At 42.0% G+C, this 23,857-nt stretch overlaps 1 protein-coding gene across 7 annotated transcripts in view; it reads right to left on the reverse strand.

Annotated features, from left to right (window-relative positions):
- Positions 1–8,624: 8,624 nt before the first annotated feature.
- WT1 (WT1 transcription factor) overlaps positions 8,625–23,857 on the reverse strand; it is a 34,988-nt gene continuing 19,755 nt past the window's right edge. For 2 of the 7 annotated variants that reach the window (XM_075426056.1, XM_075426062.1), the window contains 4 exons: positions 23,472–23,622; positions 15,954–16,043; positions 13,518–13,610; positions 9,984–10,105 (listed from right to left, as the gene is read on the reverse strand). In XM_075426056.1, the coding sequence (XP_075282171.1) occupies positions 9,984–10,105; positions 13,518–13,610; positions 15,954–16,043; positions 23,472–23,622 (456 nt within the window). Of the gene's footprint in view, positions 8,651–9,983; positions 10,106–13,517; positions 13,611–15,953; positions 16,044–23,471; positions 23,623–23,857 lie in introns of those variants that run through there. The other 5 variants (XM_075426061.1, XM_075426060.1, XM_075426057.1 and 2 more) reach the window with 5 other exon arrangements.

The raw sequence follows: 23,857 nt of genomic DNA on the forward strand, positions 1-23,857 counted from the left end.
GGTGGTTGGTTAGGTGGGCGTTTGGGGCTGGGCCCCATACACCTGCTGAAGCTGGAATGTTTTTGCTTGTATTCACTACGGCAAATTCTCCCTCAGTATCACACCCTATGTTCTTTGTCAAATCACAGCTGAAGGGCCTCCTGCTCAAGGAACTCAGCCCAAATTCTTCTGACAACCAGGCTGGATTAGGGTGATTCACTTCATGAAGAAGACAGAACATGCCCTACACTAGCCATTGCTTTTGCATGCTGCTCAGAAGCGTAATTTTGTAAATGCTCTAAAATCCTTCTTTCATGGGTCACAGTCATTTCATTTTGTCCTTGCCTGTGGCTGATTAATGCAAATTAAATTTCATGCCAGTCAGCTCAAGCAATCTGCACAGTGTACAGAAATCCAGAGTTTCCACTAGAAGGCAAAATTGTTTTCACCAGTTACTAATGTTTTCAGAAAATGTCAGAACTCTAAATGCACTGATATCAAAGAGAAGAATTAAAAAATTCAATCACAATAATCCTTGATTTAAAAGTACCATTGAAAAATCCAGCTGGGTTACTTAAAGTTTTTTTTCTGAGTTTAGTATACATCTGAGTAAAAACATTTAAAATCTAAAAAAACCCTGCCTTTAAGGACGGATCTCTGCAAAAAGAGCCAGGAATGTACTAAGCTATTTCCAGCAAATTGCCAAGTTAAACAACACACAATGACAAAATTTCCCCTGACCAAAAACAATGTTATACATTTCATGACTACTCACTACATTGCTCCTAAAGTGAGTTCACGTTTTGGGCCAGTATTTCAACTGGGTCTCAAGATTAGCTCATCCCTATCTTCTAACACTAAATACTCCTTCCAGCCAGAGAGGAGAAGTTAAAAAAGAGCACAAAAAAGCCAACAACCTAATAATCAAAAAACAACCCTGCCCAAGGTTTCTCTGTCACCTGAAATTTTATTCTACTTGAATAATATCCAGATCTTATAGTGATAAATGCTGAATCGTGTATCAGTGTATCAGAGGTACTGGAATCCAGCTGAACTGCATGATATGCAGAAGACAATCCCAATACACAGAACTTCCTGTAGCCTTGCTATCAATGTGACAGAACATCCTCTAACCATACACTCCTGTGGAATAACTAAGACGCTGAATTTGGAATAATCAGTGGGTTTTGAACCTAATCCAGCAATTGTTGGTCAGGTAGAAGTCTTACTCCTGTTAACTTCAGCAGCATTCTAAGCAAGAGTCTAAGACTGCAGATTCAGCAGAGGCTTTTGCTATGAGAAGTGCATGAAATTACATTACATCTATTAACAAGGGAGATTGATGTTTCAACTGGCTGGTCTCAAAATTCATAGTTAATTGTGAAATTCAGAGTCTTTAGTGTTTTTTGGTTCCCTGTAGTAGCCAGTTCCAATAAATACTCTGGTACCATTAGAAATTACATTGCTTAAGTCTCTACTAAACAAAACGTTTCAAGATGTAAACCTTTAAAAAGAGCAGTGTGTGTTTGGCTGAGGCCACCCCCCAAAAATTGGTTTGGGTAAACCAAATTTTTTATATGATTTTGGATATATAGACTGTACAAAACTTTGTAATCTAATTACCTGAAACAAAATAGCACATCAAAGGAAAAAAGGTGAACTCTAGAGGCTCTTCACTAAGACAAATTCACTTTTTTTTCTCTGACATTTTTTAATGAGGAATTTTAGCCCTCTCTGAAATGCTCAAGAAATTATTTGTTCTCTAGGCAAATGTCACCTATCTATCTATTAGGTTTTAAAAGTTGTGGCTCTAAAGCAAGTATCGCTGAACAGCTAAATAACATGACCAAGGTATCGGCTGCTTCGTGTTTGTCATTGTGAGTATGGAATATTCTCCTGTCAGCTGACTGGCTAAAACTGAACCCAAGCTCATAATAAAAAGTTTGGCTGGATGATCAGTGATTGCTGTGAACGGACCCTGGGGACTTGAGTCCAGCTTCCAGCGGCTGCGTTCTCCACACACACAGCCACAAAGCAGGACAGTCAGAGACTGGGAGGGCAGGAAGAGCGACCTGTGACCTCCCCGCAGAGTGCAAGTCCAGGACTCTCCAGTTTGGATCTGAAGTCCGGTGGTAAAGGCCTGAAGTGAAAAGTATACGGCTACTGCCTAGTGTCTCTGTGCTGCGCAGCTAAAAGCAAGGCTCTGTCATCTGCAGCAGGAATACTTCCCCATCAGTGCACTCCTTCATTTTTTGCCTTTAATAGTTAATGATTTGTTAAGCAGACAATGGAAATGTCTTCAGTGTTTGATTCAGCTTTAGGAAAAAAGTGAGATTTTGAAAGACTTAACTACTAGACCTGTGTGAGGTAGATAAAAACTAAAGGGTTAAAAAAACTAAACATGGGCAGCCATCAAGCAGCAGAGAGTAGCAAACATACTGGACACAAACAGGTGATAAAAGGTGATAAGAGAGATGAGAAAATTAAGAAAATAAAGAACACTGTTATAAAGATTTATAGATCAGCTAAAGCAGAGCAAAATAAATGATAACAAACACTGATAAAAAAGAAATGGGGCATCGGCCATATAAACACGCAGGAAACTTCAATGCTTCTGTATAGTACTATGACACTGCTTTGTTTACACCAGCATTGACCTTTTGCTCCCAAAGAAGTTTATTAACCATCTTGGTCTTTCTTTGTGTTGCTTTACTCATCAAGAGAAAGTTGTACAGGGTTGATTCTGATGAATGGCTTTTTCAGAAAGTCAAGTTATCCTTGACTAGACGCAGATGGCCTAGTAAAAAATGAATGCTGCCAGCAGACATTGTCTTTATCAGTAGTAAAAGTTCAGCAGGGACTAGACTTCCTCATCTCTGGCCAAAGAAACCCAGCCTTCTGTTTCAGCACCATATCACATATTGTCCTAATGAATTCTTGTAACACACTGCAGCCCAGATAAATATGCTTATATTAATGTTTTTTGGCAGTCTGGGGCATGGTACAGAATTGACACAAGTGTGTGGATTCTGCTTGCAGCAGACACTAGGAATTTCTGCCACTTAGCAATATTAGACTGTTGTGAGGTTCTTTGTCCTGTGTGATGACCTTCAGTATTGCAAACTGCAGTTTGTCTGCCCCAGAATGGCTTCACAGCAGAGAAGCTGTAGCACGCCACGCTGCGTCCTGCGGCTCAGAGCAGGGTGAGGAAGCAGCTTGGTTCCTAGAGAGTTTCATTCATTCCTCAGCAGTATCAAAACAAACTTGAGATTTGTATTTCAGACGGTCCAGTGGACTTTCACCAGGGCAATATCCATTGCAGGCAATTTAAAACCTGCTGCCATGTGACATTTCCTTTCTTTGATTCTCTATTAATTTTTCCTTCTAGATTACAGAAACTCGCGTCTCCGCACTACTGAGGTAACAAGCAGCAAGTGATTTACGGCACACCTCTCTTCAGAGCATCAAGCACCATCCTAGGCAGCCTCAAAGACAGTAGAGGCTTGGCCTTTGAAGAGTGCCCTGGGAAACCAGACTTTTAAAACTCTGTAATTCTCAACAGCTACCCAGATCCACTTCGACAAATGCAGTAATTACAATAGCAGCACAACACCGTACTGAGGCTACTGAACTACATTTTGCGTTGTACTTCATGGTAGTCTTCAGCTCTGACTGCTGCTTTGTAAGGCCTGCAGCTTTCTGTTGCAAGTTCGGAAACCCCTGCAGCTGCAGTGGACGCTTGGCTGCGTTGGGTTCCCAGAAACGAACGCAGGCAAACCCCTGGGCTGGGCCGTCTAGTGGCCGAGAGGGAGACAGCTCTCCTGCTCCAAGCACGGGTCTTGGCTGCGCTGGACTGCTCACCGTACAGTAGCTAAAAACCTCTTTCTTTGCCTTCACAATGCACCCTTACTGTAACTTCACCTAAAAACCTCAGCAGTACAGTGAAAAATGTCAGAGACCTTCCTGAGAGGAAACATCAAGCAGACGTGATTACTGTACGAGTAGAGCACGTGCACAAGGACACACCATTTCCCAAGGAACTCTGGGGCAGGATTTTTTCTGGGCAGTGAGGTTACTTTGTTTTTGTAGTTCTGTTTTTCAACATTTCATTCAAATGAATGGGAGTTCTGGGGCATGACTCAGAGGAGAATGAGCCACAAAAAGAAACAGCCTGAGAATAAATACAGTTGTATTTCTCTCCTGCACCTCCATACTGAAGTGCCTCAGTGCCCTGTCTTTTTTGGTAACCTCCTCGCACCAAAAGGGCATTTTTGGTGCTGGGGAAGGGCAGCTGGTCATTCAAGCCAGGATGATCAGCCAGGTCTTTCCATCACTACTCAGCCTACTTCTGCAGATTAAGATCTTGGTTCTGCCAGAGTTCATCAGAACATATCTAGCCTGTTTGACATAAAAAACAGTGACGCTGTTAAATTATACCTATGGGCTAGGCATTTGGTCGTCAGGAATTGAAAAGCCCTGCCTGGGACCACACTTTCTCATTCAAGATTTGCAGTGCCTTTAAACGCTTGTCTCTTAAAGCCTTAACTGCAGCTTGCAACCTCTTCGGGGCAGAGTCTTCCTGCTGCTCAGTGTTCCTACAGCACCTAGCACAAGGTCTGTCTATGTTGTGTGTGTCTTCTAGGAGAATATCATCTTTCAGACCATCCTCACTTCTCAGAGCCCTTCAAGGCATCAAAGCTACCTTTTTTAGCAGCAGAAGCTGGCATTTGTGTTCGGATTGCAGTCTATACTGAAAACTGCACTTTGTTGACTTGATGCTCTGGCTTACTTCCAGTGGTCATGCTGGTCTGGGTTCCCTCACCACTGTTGTTTAACAGCCTCACTGTGCTGGTGGAACCACACCTGCTTGTCAGCGCAGCGATGGCCAAACCAAGCGCTTAAAACTAGGCTTCATCATGCTGCAATTTGAAGCCACGGAAGTTCTGCCAGCTTTTTTTAATGGGAATCGACACAGGCTGTGCTAACAACACAAAAGTATGCAAAGCTTCACACAAGCAGAGAAGAACACAACCTTTGTATATTTTGTCTTTGTCTCACTTCAATCATAGTCTAGCCAACCCTGTTCTTGCCTATATTACAAGTAGTCTTCAATGAAAGATGAAAAAAAAAAGGGTTTTTTCTTTCTGTTTTTTCTTTTGGTGCCTCTTTCTGTGCTTTGCATTGGTAATTTCCATGAAGACAAGCTACTTGGGTAGCAGTTCTTCAAAAACCTGCTTTTGCAAGCCTGTCAGGGCGTCTCACTAGAGAAACCAAGGGCAGCGCTTAGGACCGGTGTACTGTGAGCACACCCATTGCTGCCTGCCAGGCTCACCTTGCTTCCCAGCTGTGCTGGCGGTTTCCCTTCTCCCCTCGCAGGGCGCTGCCGATAGCCCTGGCAAGTCTCCCCCGAACGGCAAGAGCCACTCCGCTCCTCTGCTGAGCAACCGGGGCTCAGAGCACTCTCCGAGGCTATCGGCCCACCGAGCCTGTCCTCCGCGTTTATCACAGCTCTACCCCCGGTTTTGTCACTGTATCCTTCAATCCCCTCTCTCCCCATAAAAGTGTCTAGCTGTCTCTTAAACTCACTTTACCATTTGCTTCTTTGACCTCACTTGGCAACTTATCCTTGTGTTTATTATTTGAGGTGGAATAGTTCTGGCTACATTCCTGGGTTTACTCTTAATTGTCTAATTTTTAGGATGGTGTCAGTGGGGTTGGGATTTGGGTTTGGGCTTTTTTTAACTCATCAGTATTGTGACCAGGTCTTCTGTTTCATTGGGCTCCTTTGTGTCATTGGGACTTCCAATAACTAAAAGAATCCTAATGAATCTTTTATTGGATCTTCCCAAATATTGCAGCTGGGCTTTCTTGTCCATTAGTGCCACTCCGTACTGCGTACACTGCCCTTAATTACTTTTTTGTTAATTGGAGGGGAGGGAGGGACGAGGAGGATTTTCCCCATGCAAGGAGGAGTTCCCCAACTAAAAAGCTGAGTGATTCTCCCTGCCTGTCCTTGCCCCAGGAGGAAGGTACAACCAGCACTCAAGCAGGACTGGGCAACAGGACTTTTCCACGTCCTCTGGCAGCGTACCTCTGCCTTCCGGTTGCCTCCACATACCCACCTTGTGCTAGGTCCAGGCAGCTCTGGGGTGCGGGGCTGCAGGCACCTTCTCGGAGCCCCCTGATCCACTCCAGAGCCTTGCTGGGCTTTTGGACAAGGTGCTGGGAGCAGCTTGCTTACCACGTTGGATTTTCTGTCAGGTCACACTGATGACAGGAAAAGACTGCACAGGACAGGGTTTTCTCAGTGCCTGTCTGGGGAAAGGGAAGGAGGAAGAAACACTGGTTTCAGGCACCTACCTGCATCTCCAGGAACTGTTCCCAGTTGCTGTAAGGATGGTTGGTGGAGCAGTGAACTGAGTCCTTACTGACACCGTGAAACAGATAAGCCTGGTTGGGGCGGCTTCTAAAACGAGCAACTCACCTAGCCCACCAGGGAAAGAGCAGGAAAGAGCCACTTCTTTGCGAGGCCCTCCCTTCCCTGACAGGGATCAGTGCAGGTCTGAGGGACGGGCTGCCTTCAGGCTGGTTGCCTAACGGCAGCAAGACAGCGCCTCTGTACCGCTGCTCGGTCAGTGCAGTCCACACCAGCAGCAGACCCTGGGGTTACAACTCCGGCATGTTCGCTCTCGTGTTTTCCTAAAGCAGAAGGCACTCTTTGCTCGATTCACCTAACTGGAAAAAAACTGCTGCACATGAACCCTTGAATCTCAGCTCACACCATCAGAGAGAGAAGAGAGCACGTTCATTTCCTACCCAACACATCTTGTGCATCACGAAGTGACAAGAAAAAGTAGAAGTGTTATCTATAGGATTAACATTCTCCATTCTGGGGGGCTACAGGAAGGAAGCTGCAGGACAGGGATAGTGTGCCCATCACAGTAAGACATTAACCACCAGCCAAAATAACATCGGTCACTATTTTCAGTTTAAGAACAGAGGGCAGAGGCATAAAAGATTTGCTCAATTAATCGTGGGATTGAAAATTTTCCAGAGAGCTAAGGATACTTGTAAGATCTAATAGAGTGCAGCCCCCTCATCCTTCACGTGGAGGTCAAGCTCACAGACACTCGGCCTGCTGAGCAGTTTCTGCTTGCCGCAACATGAGGAATTGCATGCTGCAAGAACCAGTGTCTGGGGGCTGCTTCTGAGAAATTCAGATAGTAAAGCACTTCAGTAAAGGTGGCTTACCTTGCTGATAGAATCCTGAAAAGAGGGAAATGAAAGGGAGAGACATAAAATAGCTTTCATGACAAAGACTGTAAAATAACTAGAAATAAAAATCTAAAAAACCTTGTAAACATTCACCATTGTCCTCACTACTTGGCGGGTCGGGGGATGTAATTCTCATCAAACAGCAGAGCAGCAATAAGTACTTTCCTTGAAAAAGTGGCGACAGCAAAAACAAAAGGACATGCTCTGTCACTCCTCAACGCACGCTTCATTTTTCGTAGCCATCTACCATGATTATTTGGCATGCAATTCGCCAAGCAGCAAAACCACGGCTGTAGTTATTTACAGGTCACTGGAAGTCTGGCCTGTGCTGCAGCAGAGTTTTGGTTGTATTTCACAAAAGATAGTTTTATTTATGTTTGACTAATGCAGGCACAACTGGAGGCTGATTTTTCTTTTTTTGGCCTGTAGTATAAACACTCGTGGCAGCTCTCTATTTTGGGTGCAGACTGAAAAACAGATTGTTTTGTAGTTGTAGAAGACTGCAGGGTAAATCAGAGGACGTTGTTATTGCGACTGAACTTTTCTCTCAGGAAAGCAGGAGGAGTTGCTTTATTTTTAATTCTGTGCAGTTTTATGTACACCATTCGCTCCAAATATTTGATGTTTGCCACACTTGCTATGAGTTTCTCCAGAGAGATGCTGTCTTCTGGCAGCAAAAGATAAAGTTGACTGATACAAATGAGTCACAGTACCCCAACAGTAATTAACAGTGATGCAATACCCATGCGAAAAAGAGGACTTGAAGAATTAACTGTTGAGTTTTCTTGACGATGCAGCTGCACTTTAAGAGAGAAAGCTCAACCCATCATAGAACTCCATTGTGTACATTAGAGAAAAAAGCTTGGCAAGATACATTAAAGATTTTTGCTAAAGAGATACAAATATTTTGCAAGGTCAAAGGGCGCCGAGGCAGGCTGTACTTACTTCCAAAGAAAAGTAGGCAGTATGACAAAGAAACAGTAATATTTTTTTATCTTCATGTTCACACTTCATCATCTAAGAAAGACTGTCTTTTTCAACCTGCTGAACTGATTTAAGCCATCCCAACTCTAAGTTAACTTTTACTTAGAAGCCAGCCCATGACATCCCAATCTAAGAAGTTATCTGTGCTTACGGTTTCAACGCAGTTCTGCAGCAGGCCAGTACTGCTATTTATAAACTGGGTTTTTCTATTCTGTAAAGTACTTCTAGAAATCTTACACGTCGAAAGTAAAATAATAGTTTGGTAAGAAGACAAACGATCGAAGCAACTGTTTTATAGCACAATATGAAACTTGACACTGTTTTCTGCTGCCAGTATGATTCCCAAGTGAGATGGATAAATTGTGGTCAAGACCTGGACAGGTTAACTAGTGGTCATCAGTGCTGGTTGTACCTTTATATACAAAAAAAAAAAAAGGATACTATTGGACAGGGCATTTGAAATCTAATACCAGACATGAAACAAGACATCTGTTTGACTCTCATTTGTTTCTCTTTGAATGGGCTTTAATTGAAAGCTCAGTGAAAAATGCAGGTTACATTCTTAGTGTTATCAATAGTTTGTAACAGCAACAACATCAGAACAGTGATGCATCTAGTATTTATACACTTTCTAGTTTCAGATGTCTAAGAGCAATACATTATCAGATATATATATACACACAATTTCAAGCAATTAAAAGTAAATAATAAACCCCTCCTCCCAAAACCCTGAAACAATATATTTCCTTACACTAATAATGTCTTTTTCACATATACTTGACAAACAGTCTTTTTTAAGTTACTTATCTTAAGAGTAATCTGTTAATGGAGATCCTGGACCAGCCCCATTAAAAGTTCAGTTTTAAGTTTATACAGCTTGCTAGCCACATAACCAGTGTGGCTTTACATTGTAAACAAATCCCAAACGTCTACAATGATTGGAATTAGTTTTCTGTAAAGGAGATCTACGCATCTCACGATAGAATAAATTTAAACCAATACATTAAAAAGAGAGAGAGAAAGGGAGAGAGTTAATTGACAAACAAAACAGTTTTGGGGGATCTATTATGTGATTATTAAAAAAAACAAGTTAACTTAATGGTAAGATTCTTATATTCTGTACAGAGAGGCGCTGGTTCATCTAGCTTTAGCTGCTCTAGAAATACGTCCTTTAAAAAAAGGTTTCAGTTGTGAAGTTCGAAAGCAGAGCTTCCAACTTTAAAAGCTCGCCCTTTCGCAGTACGAGTACAAAGTTTCCCAAAAGTATCTCAGGTGACTGTTCGGTCTCATTTTGCGAGGATGGCTGTACTGGCATTTGGAAACCTCAGCATAAGCACAGATGCGGCAAGCGTAAATCTTACCTTCCACAGGGAGGAATCACCCTACCCGCTGCGGGACTTAAAAAGGTACAAGAATATGTACCTAGACAAGTTTTAGTGAAAATAAAACCAGGAAACTGGAGACAGACGTGGAAGTAAGCACAGTTTACACTAATCTTGAAACTGTGGCAATCTTGCTTACTTTTTAACAAAATTACAGATAAAAATATCTTGAACTTATTGAATTGGAACTTGTGTAAGTCCAAATGGAAGACAAGTCTGAGCAGAATCCTACGGTTTAGTTAACTTGTGTCAAATGGGATGCGAAGACAGCTGCAGCTTTCTGACAGAGGTGACCGAAGATGGCTGATAAAGTTTGCAGTAGCTCATAATGTCCCATCTGGTTTATTCACTGGTTTGAACTGTCTAAAGGGCCAGCTGCAGTTTAGTCATGTTCCTCTGGTGCATGTTGTGATGACGAACTAATTCATCAGACCTGGCAAATTTTTTTTGACAGCTGGGCCACCGGCAACTGAAAGGCTTTTCACCTGTTAACAAAACACCCTGTTATTAACTGGGCATACAGCTCGCCTGAGACACTGCTATTTGTTTTCTTTCTGCAGGGCTGTGAGGAGCTAGGCAGAGGCCCTGTCAGGAGGAAAGGCATGGGGGGCTGTCCCGAGGGGGTGCGGGATTGCCCTCAACTCCTACTGGCATCAGCGCTCGGTGCTTTCTTACATCTCCCGCAGCTGATGTTTAACAACAGCCTTTTCCGATGACGTAGAACATTTTGCAGTGGTTCACTCCTGAAGATGGGCCCTTGCTGACCACCGTGTCACCATATCTATGCTATTCTCAGCTCTCGAACCAACCAGTTTAAAAGTCACTCTGGCACTCGTGCAGGCTTCAGTCACACCTCGGACTGTGGTGCAGACTTACTGTTAGTCGCCGTGAAAATTGTCAGTGACTGTTTAGAGCTTGACCTCAAGTCAAGGAGAGTTTTTCCAGCTAGTTCTATGGGTTTTGGCAGAAGTTCTCTGAAACTGGTGAGTGTAAGTGAATATGGTGGAAGCAACAGGGTTCAGCATGAAGTCTGCTGAGCCAGACTGAAAGTTTCCCACTACTGCCTAAATAAAGTAGATTCACTTCTATGGGAGATATTGAAGGCTCAAAATATTCAGTATTTTTCTAACATTCCCATGAGCACAACATTCACTAAAAATGACCCCAAACAAAGCACGTTCGATTTGAACAAGAAATGCCATCACCTTTTTACAGTTTAATCTGGTCTCTCTGTTTTCTACAATGTTTAAGTGGAATTTCAGGCCGTGTTTCTGATGCCGCAGGAATGCTGATGGAATGCTTTCGTTAGCTCAGAGCAGTGCCTGGTGACTCATGTTTCTTTTAGATTTGCATTTTCTTTTTTTTCCCCCAAAAATAGATGTGATATTTTAAAGTAGGTTCAGCTCTGGGACTGGGCTCTTCAGTGCTGTCTACAGACCTCACACTCTCCCACTCAAGACACACTGGGGTGGTACAAGCTCACACGGCCATCTTCTTTTCTTTGCTCCACACCTTGTGCATTTCACAAACATCCAAAATGAGGCAAAAGGGGATCTGGGCTGGGCATAAATGTGTATCTCTGTGTGCAAAATCACGTCAGCATATATATAAGGGGAAGAGGGGGGCAGCATTTAAATTTTACTTTATCCACTTAACATACATGCTGGCAAAAGCATCAACTATCTCACATGAGTGCATAAAACAGTATGATCCAGTCAGAGCTACTGATAAAAATCACAGATTGTATGAAGTGGTCGTCTTTCATCTCAGCAGCATTAGCAAAACCATCCCGTGAACTGACGCGAGTTACCTGCTACTGGCCAGTTTTTCACTGAACCATCACAGCAAAAGCCGCACAGTTTTACTGTTTCACAAGCAATTCTGGTTGTCCTCTCGCAACAGGGGGCAGCCATCTCTATTGGTTCTGAGCTGGGCACAAATTACTTTGTACAGCTTGACTGTACAGATATCAGAAATCACGTTTCCATTGCTAAAATGTATACAGATGTGTGGAGTTTTTCTTTGATTCATTTTTTTGCTTTCTACAGCAAAGATTGCTGTCACAGTAAAATTGCTTGTGGAGACAAGAAACCCTGAATTTATAGCTTGACCAACAGTTTGGCAGTTGACTTAAAATTAGGGTGGAATTAGATGGAAGCTACCTGTGCTTTGCTTCATCAAGATTTAACATGGAGCAAGTTAACTGGAGCTAGGTGTTCTGCTGTGAAATTTAGCGAGTACAAGAAAGAAAGAGGCATGAAGCTACAGGGCAAGATGGAGCTGAAAAACCCCCACCCACCACTCGTGCTCATTCCCCTCAGGATACGTGTGTTTTACAGTCAAAGGAGCGTGACACATCCAAAACCGCCGACAGGAGCATCACCACAGCAGCACGCAGCTGGGCTGCAGAGCTCACACAGAACCTGAGCCAGCGGCAGGCAGCAAGCCCACGCAAAGGCCTGTGCTATGAGGCTCGAGTGAGGCTGCTTCCAGCAATGGGTGCAGTGTGGGCTCGGATCACACAGAGCACGGAAGAACTAGAATGGGGAGATGAGTTTCAGTAGAAAAAAGAGAGCAAGTTCTTCACTGATTTAGCTAATCTGGGATAAAAAATAACTGGAGTCATGAAAGTCATGAATTAGCAGATCAGTTAGCAATGAAATGTGATGGGGAATGTAGTTTATCCCAACCGGCCAGCGTGTGACAACCGCTTGCCATCTTGTCTCTACCAGAACATTACCTCTTTCTGATTAAGAAAATACCTTACTTCATGCAAATGCACACAGAGCCAGGCCCCGCAGCTCATCATGAGGCTATGGGGGGAGCCCAGCCATGCCCTTTGCAGCCATGCAAGTGCAGATATGGCCATTACTTGAAGCATCTATTTGGCCAGTACCACAGAAAATGCCACTATTCTCAAGGTGAATCATTTCCTTTATTAAAATTTCTCTTTTATTTTTGAAAGTCTTAAATATGTGTTTTTATGGTCCGGAAGAGAAAAAAGAATCCTTAGCAGTGAGAAAAAGATTTTCAGGCTCCTTGTCCATCTGTACAGAGACTGAATTTAAAAGGTTAACGCCAGTAGTGAAAACACTGTGACATCTAATAACTTGTCAAAGTGCTCGGTAAACACTTAGTTGGTAGAAATACTGCATACATAGTGGAAGGGAACAGAAAATGTAAGTTCACAGGAATAATTCTAAAACTTAAAACTAAAATATAGAGGTTGCTGCAGTTGCTCCTTAATGGTGTTTACATTTACGTGAGGGCAGAGTAGACTAAAATGGCCTCCTATTTTTTTTCCTGCATTTATATGAAATACTGTGGTTTCTGCAAAAAGGTCCTTGAATATTTGAGTAAGCTTTTACTTTAGTGTCTGTCAGTGTGAGTTTGCAAAAGGCACTCCTTTTATCTTCTGGAGAGATTACAGTACAAGCAGCAACAGCGAGAGCTTTGCCGTGCTATCCTGCATTAGGCTCAACTGACACTTAGGAGAAGCATGAGTAGGCACGAATACTTTAGATTACAGACCCTCGGCTGAAGCTAGAATTAAAATTTCTATCTTGCAGGGTTTTTTCAGTGAAGGCAGTAGATCAACTTGACATTTGCGGGCTGAGACCATGATGTTCATTTCACAATAGCTGACAAAATGCATTTTGCCAAGCTGAGATTTCTTTAAACATGAAGAAAGAAAGCACAGTTTCAAAAATCACCTAAATCTTTTTGTGAAAAGTGACTGTGGTACTAGGGGAATGTAGTCACACTGAAAAATCAGCACGCTCTGACATTTTTTCTGTTTTTTGAATATTAAGAGACTTCCTAATCATGTAATTTAAAACAACATTGATTGAAACTTAAAAAATAATGAAATATAAATGTGAATAAAAGTTTACGCACTTGTTTTACCTGTATGAGTCCTGGTATGAGTCTTCAGATGATCAGATCTGGAGAACTTTCTCTCACAGGTTTTACACTGGAAGGGCTTCACACCTGAAAAGACAAAAATGTCTATTCTTACATTCCAACAACTTTTGGAACAGTGAATGAAATCAACTATTTCTGAATTTTCAAAAGTCTGGATTTTTTTGTAGTAGTTACTGTAACTGCTCCTCCCAGCTTCATGCCTACACATTACAGAAAGTCATTAGTCAGGCTACCATCCCTCTGCAGCCTCCTCTTCCGACATCTGCGTCTGAGGCATCCAAACAGCACCACGTTAAACAAACACCCACTTACACTGTTGGACTCAGGAGGACCTGCACACATTGTCAACTCTGATCCTGTGGCTTGGCACTATTGGCGTTGTGTATGAGCAAACATGACATAAGAAGAACAGAGGTGCAGAGGTATATTTTTATATACTCCAAATAGGCTTAACTTACTTTATGCTTCTACGGCTTATTTTACACACTACACTTAAGTCTTGGGGACTGCTTAACACAGATGTGTTCTAACATGCAGTTACTAAAGATGTACCATCCTAACAGAGTACTTTTACCACCAGCTTTCAGAGGTACTTCCTACATCTCTCAAAAGTACCGTTTAAGTGGGATAGAACATCTTTAGCAAGAAAAGTATTAGGCAGAAATCACAGAATCATAGGATCATTTAAGTTGGAAAAGACCTTTACGATCATCGAGTTCAACCGTAAACCTAACACTGCCAAGTCCACCACTAAGCCCTGAGCACCACATCTACACGTCTTTTAAACACCTCCAGAGATGGTGACTCAATCACTTCCCTGGAAAGCCTGTTCCCGTGCTTGACAACCCTCTCAGTGAAGAGATATTTCCTAATATCCAATCTAAACCTCCCCTGGTGCAACTTGAGGCCATTTCTTCTTGTCCTATCACTAGTTACTTGGGAGAAGAGACTAACACCCATCTCACTACAATCTCCTTTCCAGGTAGTTGTAGAGAGCGATGAGGTCTCCCCTCAGCCTCTTCTTCTCCAGACTAAACAATCCCAGTTCCCTCAGCTGCTCCTCACAGGACTTGTGCTCTAGACTCCTCACGAGCTTTGTTGCTCTTCTTTGGATGTGCTGCAGCACCTCAATGTCCTTCTTCTACTGAAGGGCCCCAAACTGAACACAGTATTCGAGGCGCAGCCTCACCAGTGCCGAGTACAGGGGCAAGATCACCTCCCTACTCCTGCTGGCCACACTATTCCTGATACAAGCCAGGATGCTGTTGGCCTTCTTGGCCACCTGGGCACACTGCCAGCTCTTATTCAGACAGCTGTCAACCAATCCACCACAGAACAGTGAGTAAACCAACTGTCAGGCCACTCCCTGAGATACAGGAGACCCAAATGCAATTTCTTGCTGTGACTGAGTCAGAGGAGTACTCTGAAGCCCTTTCTCATGTTCCATGCAGAGTGTCCTCATGGTTCCACTCCCAGCCAGGAGGCTAGAGTCAGCACCATCTACTCTTCTGTGATTTTGAAAAGGGTGGCTGTCTCCCCTGTCAATCTAATCTAGACCTCCAAGGTCTCCTGAAATGCTGAAATGGGCTTTCTTGACATTTCCAGAAAACAGTGTATGTGCGAAAAACAACTTGCTGAATTTGGACTGAACTCACAAGGAGTTTTGTCTGTCTCAGAACATTTCACCCTGTACATGCTCTACTGAGAAAGATACACAACTCTAGCGAAGACCCAGAGACTGCTGCTGGCCTCTCTGCTGCATGTGAACTGCTGTACGCTTTCCAGGCTATTTGCGCAATCAGCCAGCCAGATCTTTGATGTTTTTCTCCTCACTGCTCCTAGAATCCTTCTCTAGCTGGAAGAATTCAAAAAAGGCTCAAATCTAAGTTTAAGCGGTTTGCTGATTTAGGGCATTAAGCTGGTGTGGCCTTTGCTTCTCCACTCCTGCTTTCCACATGTAAGTGCAGAGTAATTCCACCAGCCTTTCAGGCTATGCACATGCAGCATTTGCCTATTAGTGTTGCCACATGAACATTGGAATACCAACAGTAGCGTTTATCAGCTTACTCATTGGCAACTTTTCCTTGCAGAACTGTTTTGTTTTTATAAATAATATACTCCCTATATTGGGGATACAGTATAGAGCAAACAGTTTCATTAAGAAAGCTGTTTCAAAATGATTGTGGCAGGATTAAAGGGTCACCTATACAACCATAGTTGCACTGAAATGACAACAAAAAAAATTAGCTACAGCCCTCTCCTAAAGTTAACTTCCAGAATTTGGCACCACAGATATCATGTACAAGCAGACACAACATCAGAAAAACATAAGTTTTGAAGTACATTTTTTGGATCACAATTCACATATACAGATGAACTCTAATGACCAGAGATGTGTAGTCAACAAACCTGTGTGTCGTCTTTGGTGCCGTTTGAGTTGGTCTGAACGAGAAAATCTTCGTTCACAGTCCTTAAAATCACACTGATAAGGTTTTTCACCTGTAAAGGACAAACGGTTTATCAGAAAACACGGCTAAATGAGGGAACACATCAACTAGAATCAGAAGATGAAACGTGTTACACTAAAAGACAGGCTTCTCTCCTGTCTAAAGCAGCCTAGCAGTACGGCAGGACTCATCTGCTGTAAAGCCATACAATTGTGTTGGAATCAGTGGAGAAAGGCTGGCACAACTCCACTGCATTGACACTGATCTTGAATCTGCTTATTCTGAGAACACAGCCCATTAGGTTAAAGCTACAAAAAAATTTCAGGTTGCATGAATTTTTTTACTGTTTTCTGCCGGAAAAGAACAGAAATCTCTTGGTTTATATTTCTCTGAAAACCACATTAAGCCCTTTCCACCTGTTTCAGTAATAAGTAATTTGTACAAGGGAACAACTTGCAGTTTGCTCTGAATTGGATTTGAAGCAAAAGCTAAGCCAATGACATCCATGTAGGCGGCAATTTTAACCACACTAAATTAATTAAAAGAAAACAAGCAAAATTCAACCACAGAAAAATACACATTCTTCTCCAAAACACAAAGGATGGTTTTTCTGGAAAGCACTGTTAAATAGAATTTCTCAGGTAGCTGCACACCTCCCGCAGGCAAGCCTATCAATTATTGCAAAGCCTCAAGTAAACATAAACTCTTCCTTCACCTCCCACACAATTCACAGAGATCCTCAGGACATGTTTTCTCTGGGACCAAAAGCAAGATTCTGACTTAAAAAGAAAAAATCCCTGCAAGCTAGTGTTTCAAATTAATATGGTGTTCACCAACCACATAAACATGCAAAAAAAGAACGTAGCAATCAAGGAGCTTGAGGAAAGAGGGAAACCCTGCTGGCATGTAGCATACCACAGGGCTGGTGAAAATCTGGCCAGCACAAATAAACCCTCTAATTCATACAGTGTTACAGGAGGAGCTGTATGATCTTTCAGACCTGATTCACATCTAGTCTAAGGCCCCTTTTCGCGACACTGGAATCCTGCAAGAGCCTCAGATATAATTACACTCATACCCACATAACACCTGTTCACAGTGCCACAGCCCTGCGCAGAGCCTTCTGCACAAGAACTAATGAAACATCTCTCCCTGCAAAGCTGGGAGGAACCTGGGTCTTATCGGGAAGGTACACACAAGACCAGCTGGGACCTGCTTTGTCTACTGTGGACAGCTGAGATGTAAAACAAAGGTCCAGCATGAAGAACCTAAAGAAAAAAAATCAGCTGAGCGGGCAGTGGGTTTAATTTCTCTGGGTATATTTTTAAACACATATCACTTTCATAAATCTTCATTGCAAGAGTCTGCATTTCTGATTTTATTATGATGAGGAAATGTATTCTGGCAGTTTAAACTAGTTCAGTTTAAAGCAGAAGCCTTCCGATCTAGGTAACACCATATAAGTAGCACACTGAGAAAAGCATCCCGAATTCATACTGGTGTGGCTAAGATCAAAATTTTACAAAGGCAACTACATCTGCAAGAACAAGCTAACTTCCTGTGACAGTCACCCAAAGGGGTTTGCTGATTCTGAAACCTAGGTGTGGACAATTTCCATGTCTGCTGTGCTTAATTTATTAACATAAGGGATTAAAGTTGCCACAGGTGTTTGAAATAGTTCCGTACACTTTGACCACAAGGACTCCCTGGGGGGTGCCTGCTTTTCAGAAACCACTTACTTCCAAGGAATTCAGCCCTTTGGCAGATTTAAGAGGGGGAATGTCAACAGAGCAGAATGCAGTGACAGGATGATTGTCTGCTAATTGCGATATAAACGCAGAAGATGGTTAAGGAGCTATTTGAATAAAACAGTATAGCGGGTCTGATGGCATGCACATGAAAGTATTTCTTCAAATAATTTGGAATACAATCGTGATTAAATTAAGGACAAAATTAACCAATGCGTATATTAAAGGAATACATCCAAGATGCTTACACAGAGATATGATGACATTGGATAGAAAACAAAAAGCAAGCAAACAAAAAGAGGCACGCTATTTGGACAGAAATCCTGATTTTCTTCTTCTTCTACATCTTCCACGTCAGCTAGTGCCAAGCAAAATGCCTGCCGAAGCCAACCATCACATACCTGTTAACTCCCCTAAGTGTCACCAGAACAGGACAAGAGAAATGTCCCAGATTAGAAAAAGTCTGTTGGTACCTCATTAAATTGCCCTACCAAGAGGGGTCAGAGTAATGTCTAGTTTCCCCAGGCCTATCAGAGCCTCTCCAGTAATAGGCTAAAGTCTCTTAACATGTGAAAAATATCCCATAATGCTGTCACCTTCCTATGTGACCATATATAATTTCAAAACAAAAGAGTAGATGAAGATGAAGCTTCACCGGTCCTTCCACCTGCGACTTGGAGGCTTCCATGATTATTTACATTTCATTACTGCAAGAGGACACACAAAAGAAAGGCTAAACTTGGTGAATAATGAAATAGTCAAGGTAAGAGAGGACAGAGGGAATAGCAGTCCCTTAATATTTAGTAAAATATTTAGAAAAAATAAAGCTCAACAATCGGAGAACAAGGGTGCATCAGCCCTGCACATACCACAATAAATGCTTCTAATAAAATAAACCTATTTGCTTAAAAAGAATTAACTTAAACTAGAGGAAGCGCACACATTTTCTCTGGAGCAAATTCATTTGCCCAGATGCACGGGAAAGCAGAAATTCTTACTGCTGCAGCAGTTGCAGAAGACATTCTTCATCATTGCATTTGATGAAGGAGTGCTGCGAGAGCAAAAGCCTGCCCGCCACTAACAAGAAAACGTGAGGAGAGAAGGCTGATCTTGAAACCAGAGACTGCAAGTCTGAATGAGAATCTGAAGGCTTGTCTACGCTCTTCATCAATTTAAACCCCTTTTCTTGTATACCCACTTAAGCAAATGAGCACGACCACATAATCCCAACTTCACCTTGCTAAAACAACGTTCTTCTATTCAGCAAAATTTGCTTTAGCAAATTTAGATAAAACGTATGTTTATTTAGTACAGAGCCTTTATAGGTAACATTTTCTGTCATCTTCACAACGGAATTCAGGTGTGAGATGTCATTACTGTTTTGAAACTAATCCTGTATTTTAAATATGTAATTATTCCTATTTTATGCCACAGAAATGAAAGCCTAAAAGCAGTCCATGCTGGGCGAGGCCAAAAGTCCATCCAAGGTCCATCCAGCCCAGCAGTCTCCCACCATGGCTCCTGCACCAAAGATGCCTGCAAGGAGAGCAGGAGCTAGCAAGGGTGAAACAGTACCTTCCCTGGACACTCTCCTCGTATCCAGCAGTTCATAAGTTAGCAACTTCCTAAGCCAAAGGTGGCTTCTATTTAACTTTCATTAATGGAGTTTCTCTCCATCAATTTGTCCAGTTGTTCCTCGAACCCACAAATGCTTTCAGCTCCCACAGTACTTGCAGAATGGTGTTCCAAGACTTAACTCTGAAGGTCAGTATTTCAAAGCAACATTAATGAAAGAGTGCTATCCTAGAAGTTACCACATGAGACACTTACAAGGAGAGCCTGTGTAGTTTCCAGCTCAGGCACAATTATGCCCATTTACCAATTTATCATCTCTGTACGCAGAGGACGTAGCTCTGTCTTTCTAAGCTGTTGTCATGATGAACGGCACTAATGATTGTAAAGCATTTAGCAGCACGGTGGCACATGCCATAGTAAAAGGATACTTGCTTTTGTCAAAGCAAAGAAATAATTGTTAGATGATTAGTGTAAAAATCATTATTAGACTGCATTATTTAGAGCCTCAGAGCCTCAGAAATTCACCACCAAGATCTAAGTCCCCTACCACATAAAGGACAACCTTCCTGACTTACAGATTCTCACACTTTGTCAAAGAAGATCATACCTGCAGTTGAGCATATTTAGGCTGAAGAATATCCCTGGCAAACAGGCAGAGGATATTTTCTCTGCAAAGATGCTCTGTTATCTGTTAGGATAAATCCAGTTTTTCCAATGTGTGGCACTGAACCCTTGTCTCTGGCAAGAATGCTGATGTTTCTACCATAAACAAAATTTATGGAGGTCTAGACATCAATTTGTTTCTGCAAACCAGTCTCTGAAGTCTGCCACAGGATGACAGCTCACATTATTTGCTGTACTGTTGAAAAGTTCTACACATTTTTGCATTTCCTTTCAGAGGCCTATCTACTGCAGCAAAATATACCAAGATAAGAAAAAAGCCTTTTTGGCTGTACATGTTTCAATAAAGGCATTGTTAACAATGGATAAGCAGGCTTGGAGGGTACAAAATGTCAACATATTTTCAACTAAGGCTATGTTGAAACATTGGTAAAAACTGATTACAGAATCCAATTTTGTGTTTCAGGGCCCTGCTTGATTTTGCAGTACTGCAACTGGTGAAGAATGGAAGATCTGATGACGCAGTCCTCTGTAAGTATCTATTATAGAAAGAAAAAAAGTTAATCAAGAGCCAACATTATTCTGTAAAGATGCTGGTTTAACATTAGATATATGTAACAGCTTGTTTTCAGATCATGTGTTCATAATTTAAAAAATTGATCTACCACTACACTAAGAAAGGAGGAAGAATTTCAAACCCACAAGAGAACCCAGACCCACCATACAGGAGGACTAGTAATATTTTAAGTTGGCTGTAGAGAGGTATACCAAACACAACCAAATTATCCTCCACTTGAGCTGACATCTGTCAGTTCTGCCGACTTTAGACTGGCTCATCAGGATTCCTCCCCATCAAAACACTGAAGCAGAAGAGACACCTCCCTTTGTTTGGTAAAGCATATTCAATGTTACATTTGCCAACTACTTTTTGCCTAATATGTTAATTCCACCAAGCCCAATTTCTGTACCTAGCAGAGAACTCTAGAATGGGGTTTTGGAGTTCATTGGGTTACAAACAGAAAGATGATCAGAAAGCCTAAGAGACAGCCACATAATTATCAACATAAACTAACAGCCTCACTCGAGTCATACTGGCCTCTTCAGACATTCCCTAGCATATAAAAATAGCCAGGAGGAGAAAAGAAAGAAGGTGCAGAGAACTGTGGACTGTAGCTACCGTAAATGTTATCAACAAGACACACAGAGTCTTCATAGTGATGACTGATCTACCCTTGGAGAAAACTGGTTTCCATATTTTGCTTCTGACAATCAGCATTTCAACAAGCAGGAGACACAAATCAGGCTTAGACGGACATGAAGTTACACAGGAGACTGGAAATGGATTTGCATCACAACAATTGGTTCAACTGGTCAGGACTCCTGCAGAGGAGCATGGGACTGAAGAAGACCATTATGGCCACCAAATTCAGACTCTCCACCATGCCAAGCAGCCAAGAAAATATGTGAACTCAGAAGTGATTGGAGACTATCCGCTCCAGACACTCCCATATAATATAGTTCACCAAGCACTCCCAAAAACTAGGACTAACAGACGACAGGAGACAAGAAGTGAAGGGCATCATATTCTAAGCCTCTACAGCAGCTGGGAATCTGCAGACAATAATCACAGGAAACGGCTAGTACCCATACAACAGGCTGAGGACAAAAACCTGCCAGCCTGATAAAGGGGAGAGCTCCCTTCTGATGCTAAACCTGAAGGCATCAGCCAAGCAATTCTCACACCAACAGTGCACTGTCCCTTGTTTCCTCTCTTTAGTGGCAACCAAGGTGGAAAGCTTACATGGTCTTACCAATGGCAACATCGGTATCAGCAAATTCACGCTTTGGGAATGAAGGTGGCCTCTTATGGAAAGCAACTTGCAAAGGTTTGCAAAATAAGTAAGTTTTGTTGTCAACATCAAAATATAGTGGCAGAAAGATCTGGGCTCACCTGTACAGATGAGCTGTTTGAGGGGAAAAAAGTGGTTTTGCTTTACCCTGTTCCACTATAGTGTAAACCAAAGGAGGGGCATGTATGACCTCAAAGGCAACAGGAGAAGTCTCTCTAGGGATGCTAGACAGCCATAGTCTTATCCTCTACATCTTTTGGGGCTTTTGTGACTTTACATGCCTAGATTATAACTGGTATGATTCTGAAAATCTTCTCCAGCTAAGAAAAAAAAAAAAAAGGTGTAAACCGAAGTCCTTGTGATGCATCCAGAAATAACATTGCGAAAGCCAAGCAACTGAAGGGAATAAAATACAGGACCAGAACAAGCAAATTATGACTGTTAAAACAGGAATGAAAGAAACAGTGATTATGAGAAAAATTCAGAACTCTTTAGGCATACTCAAGAAAAATACTGCAGTTAATGGACCCCAAAAGATCTCCAAATTTTCTTTTGTTTCCAATTTATTTGCAGAAAATAGAATAGCATTTCTGTAGGCCTTCATCTCTAAACTCCAGTTACAATCTAAATTATTCTGAATGTGTAATCTGAGCAACACTGAAGATGTCCATCTGAATATTTTGTGACTTGCCCATTCAGAAGTTAAAAATAGATTTTAATGTTCATTTCTCTCCTCTAAGTATTTTACGCAATTAACTACTGTCACAAGATGGTCTCCAAAAGGAAAAGTTTGCAACTATTTTTTATTAAATGTTAGACAATCTGCTAGGTCACAGCAATATGGACTGCCTTCCTACCGTCCATTTCATCCCCTTGACCTTCCAGCATATTCATGGCTAACCGAACATCCATATTTACAGATTTTATCCACAGATTTCTAGATTAGCACAGAAAGAAATGTCTAAATAAAAATATGATAGGCAATCAAAAAAATGCATAAGGAGCATATATAAAGGTATATAATAATTTTACATTTCCAACAGTTTATATCTCACAATAGGGAAAATAATTAACTTTACTCTTTGGCAAGGTGCAGCAGGACATTTGATTTCCACATTTTGAGATGTAACTTATATAGCCTCCACTGAAAGAGAATCCAGATCTTGGCTGCCTGGCTTCAGGCTCCATTCTTCACGGAAAGATTACACAGCAAGGAAGCTCATTTGCCAGTCCCTGCCTCTACCCCAACCAGAAAAGGCTTACACAGGAGGACAAGAGCATGCTAAATATCTAGGTTGCTCTTGCAGAGGAAACTTAATAATTAACAACAGTGAAGATTTGGAGCAAGTTTCGATGTTCCCAAATAACAAAAAAAAAAAAAAAAAAAAAAAACACAACAAATAAGAAGATTCACAGCCCTAAATGATGCCCTATAACAGTAAGAGAGGTTGGTGATCTACTCGCTTGTCAGCACTTCTCTGTGGTTTTCTTCACTAGATTCAGGCTTCTGCATCCAAAAGAGGGATTGCCCGAATGACAGAGCACATACATACCTCATCTGACAGATTCTCGCTGCCCCTGACCTGGCAGATCATTTCTTGCACCTTATGCTATTTTAAAATCACCCTACCCACTTTGCTGTCCAGTGCTGTGACGTGATTTACACCAATCCATGCTGACACTTACCAGTGTGCTTTCTGCTGTGCATCTGTAAGTGGGACAACTTAAAGTATCGCTTGTTACAGCCAGGGTACGCACACATGAAGGGACGTTTTTCATTTGTCTCACTTGCTGATCGGACAATGGTTGGAGCTACTCCTGGCACCCGTCGGACATCCTACAATGACAGAGACTTGCTAATGCAACGTGTATGTTCTCAAGCTTTTACTTAACGTATTCAAAGACAAACAATCAGAGGCACTTCTTCAGGACAAAGAGATACTTAAATACATCGTAGTGCAAACAGGCAATTTTACTTTGCGTTAAGGAACTACAACCTCAGTATACCTTAATCTGTTCTTTGCACAGTATTAAAACTATTTGAAGGTGAAATACAGTGATCTCTCCTTATT

The sequence above is a fragment of the Opisthocomus hoazin genome, chromosome 7 (genome assembly GCF_030867145.1).
Source record: "Opisthocomus hoazin isolate bOpiHoa1 chromosome 7, bOpiHoa1.hap1, whole genome shotgun sequence".
NCBI classification, from domain to species: Eukaryota; Metazoa; Chordata; class Aves; order Opisthocomiformes; family Opisthocomidae; genus Opisthocomus; species Opisthocomus hoazin.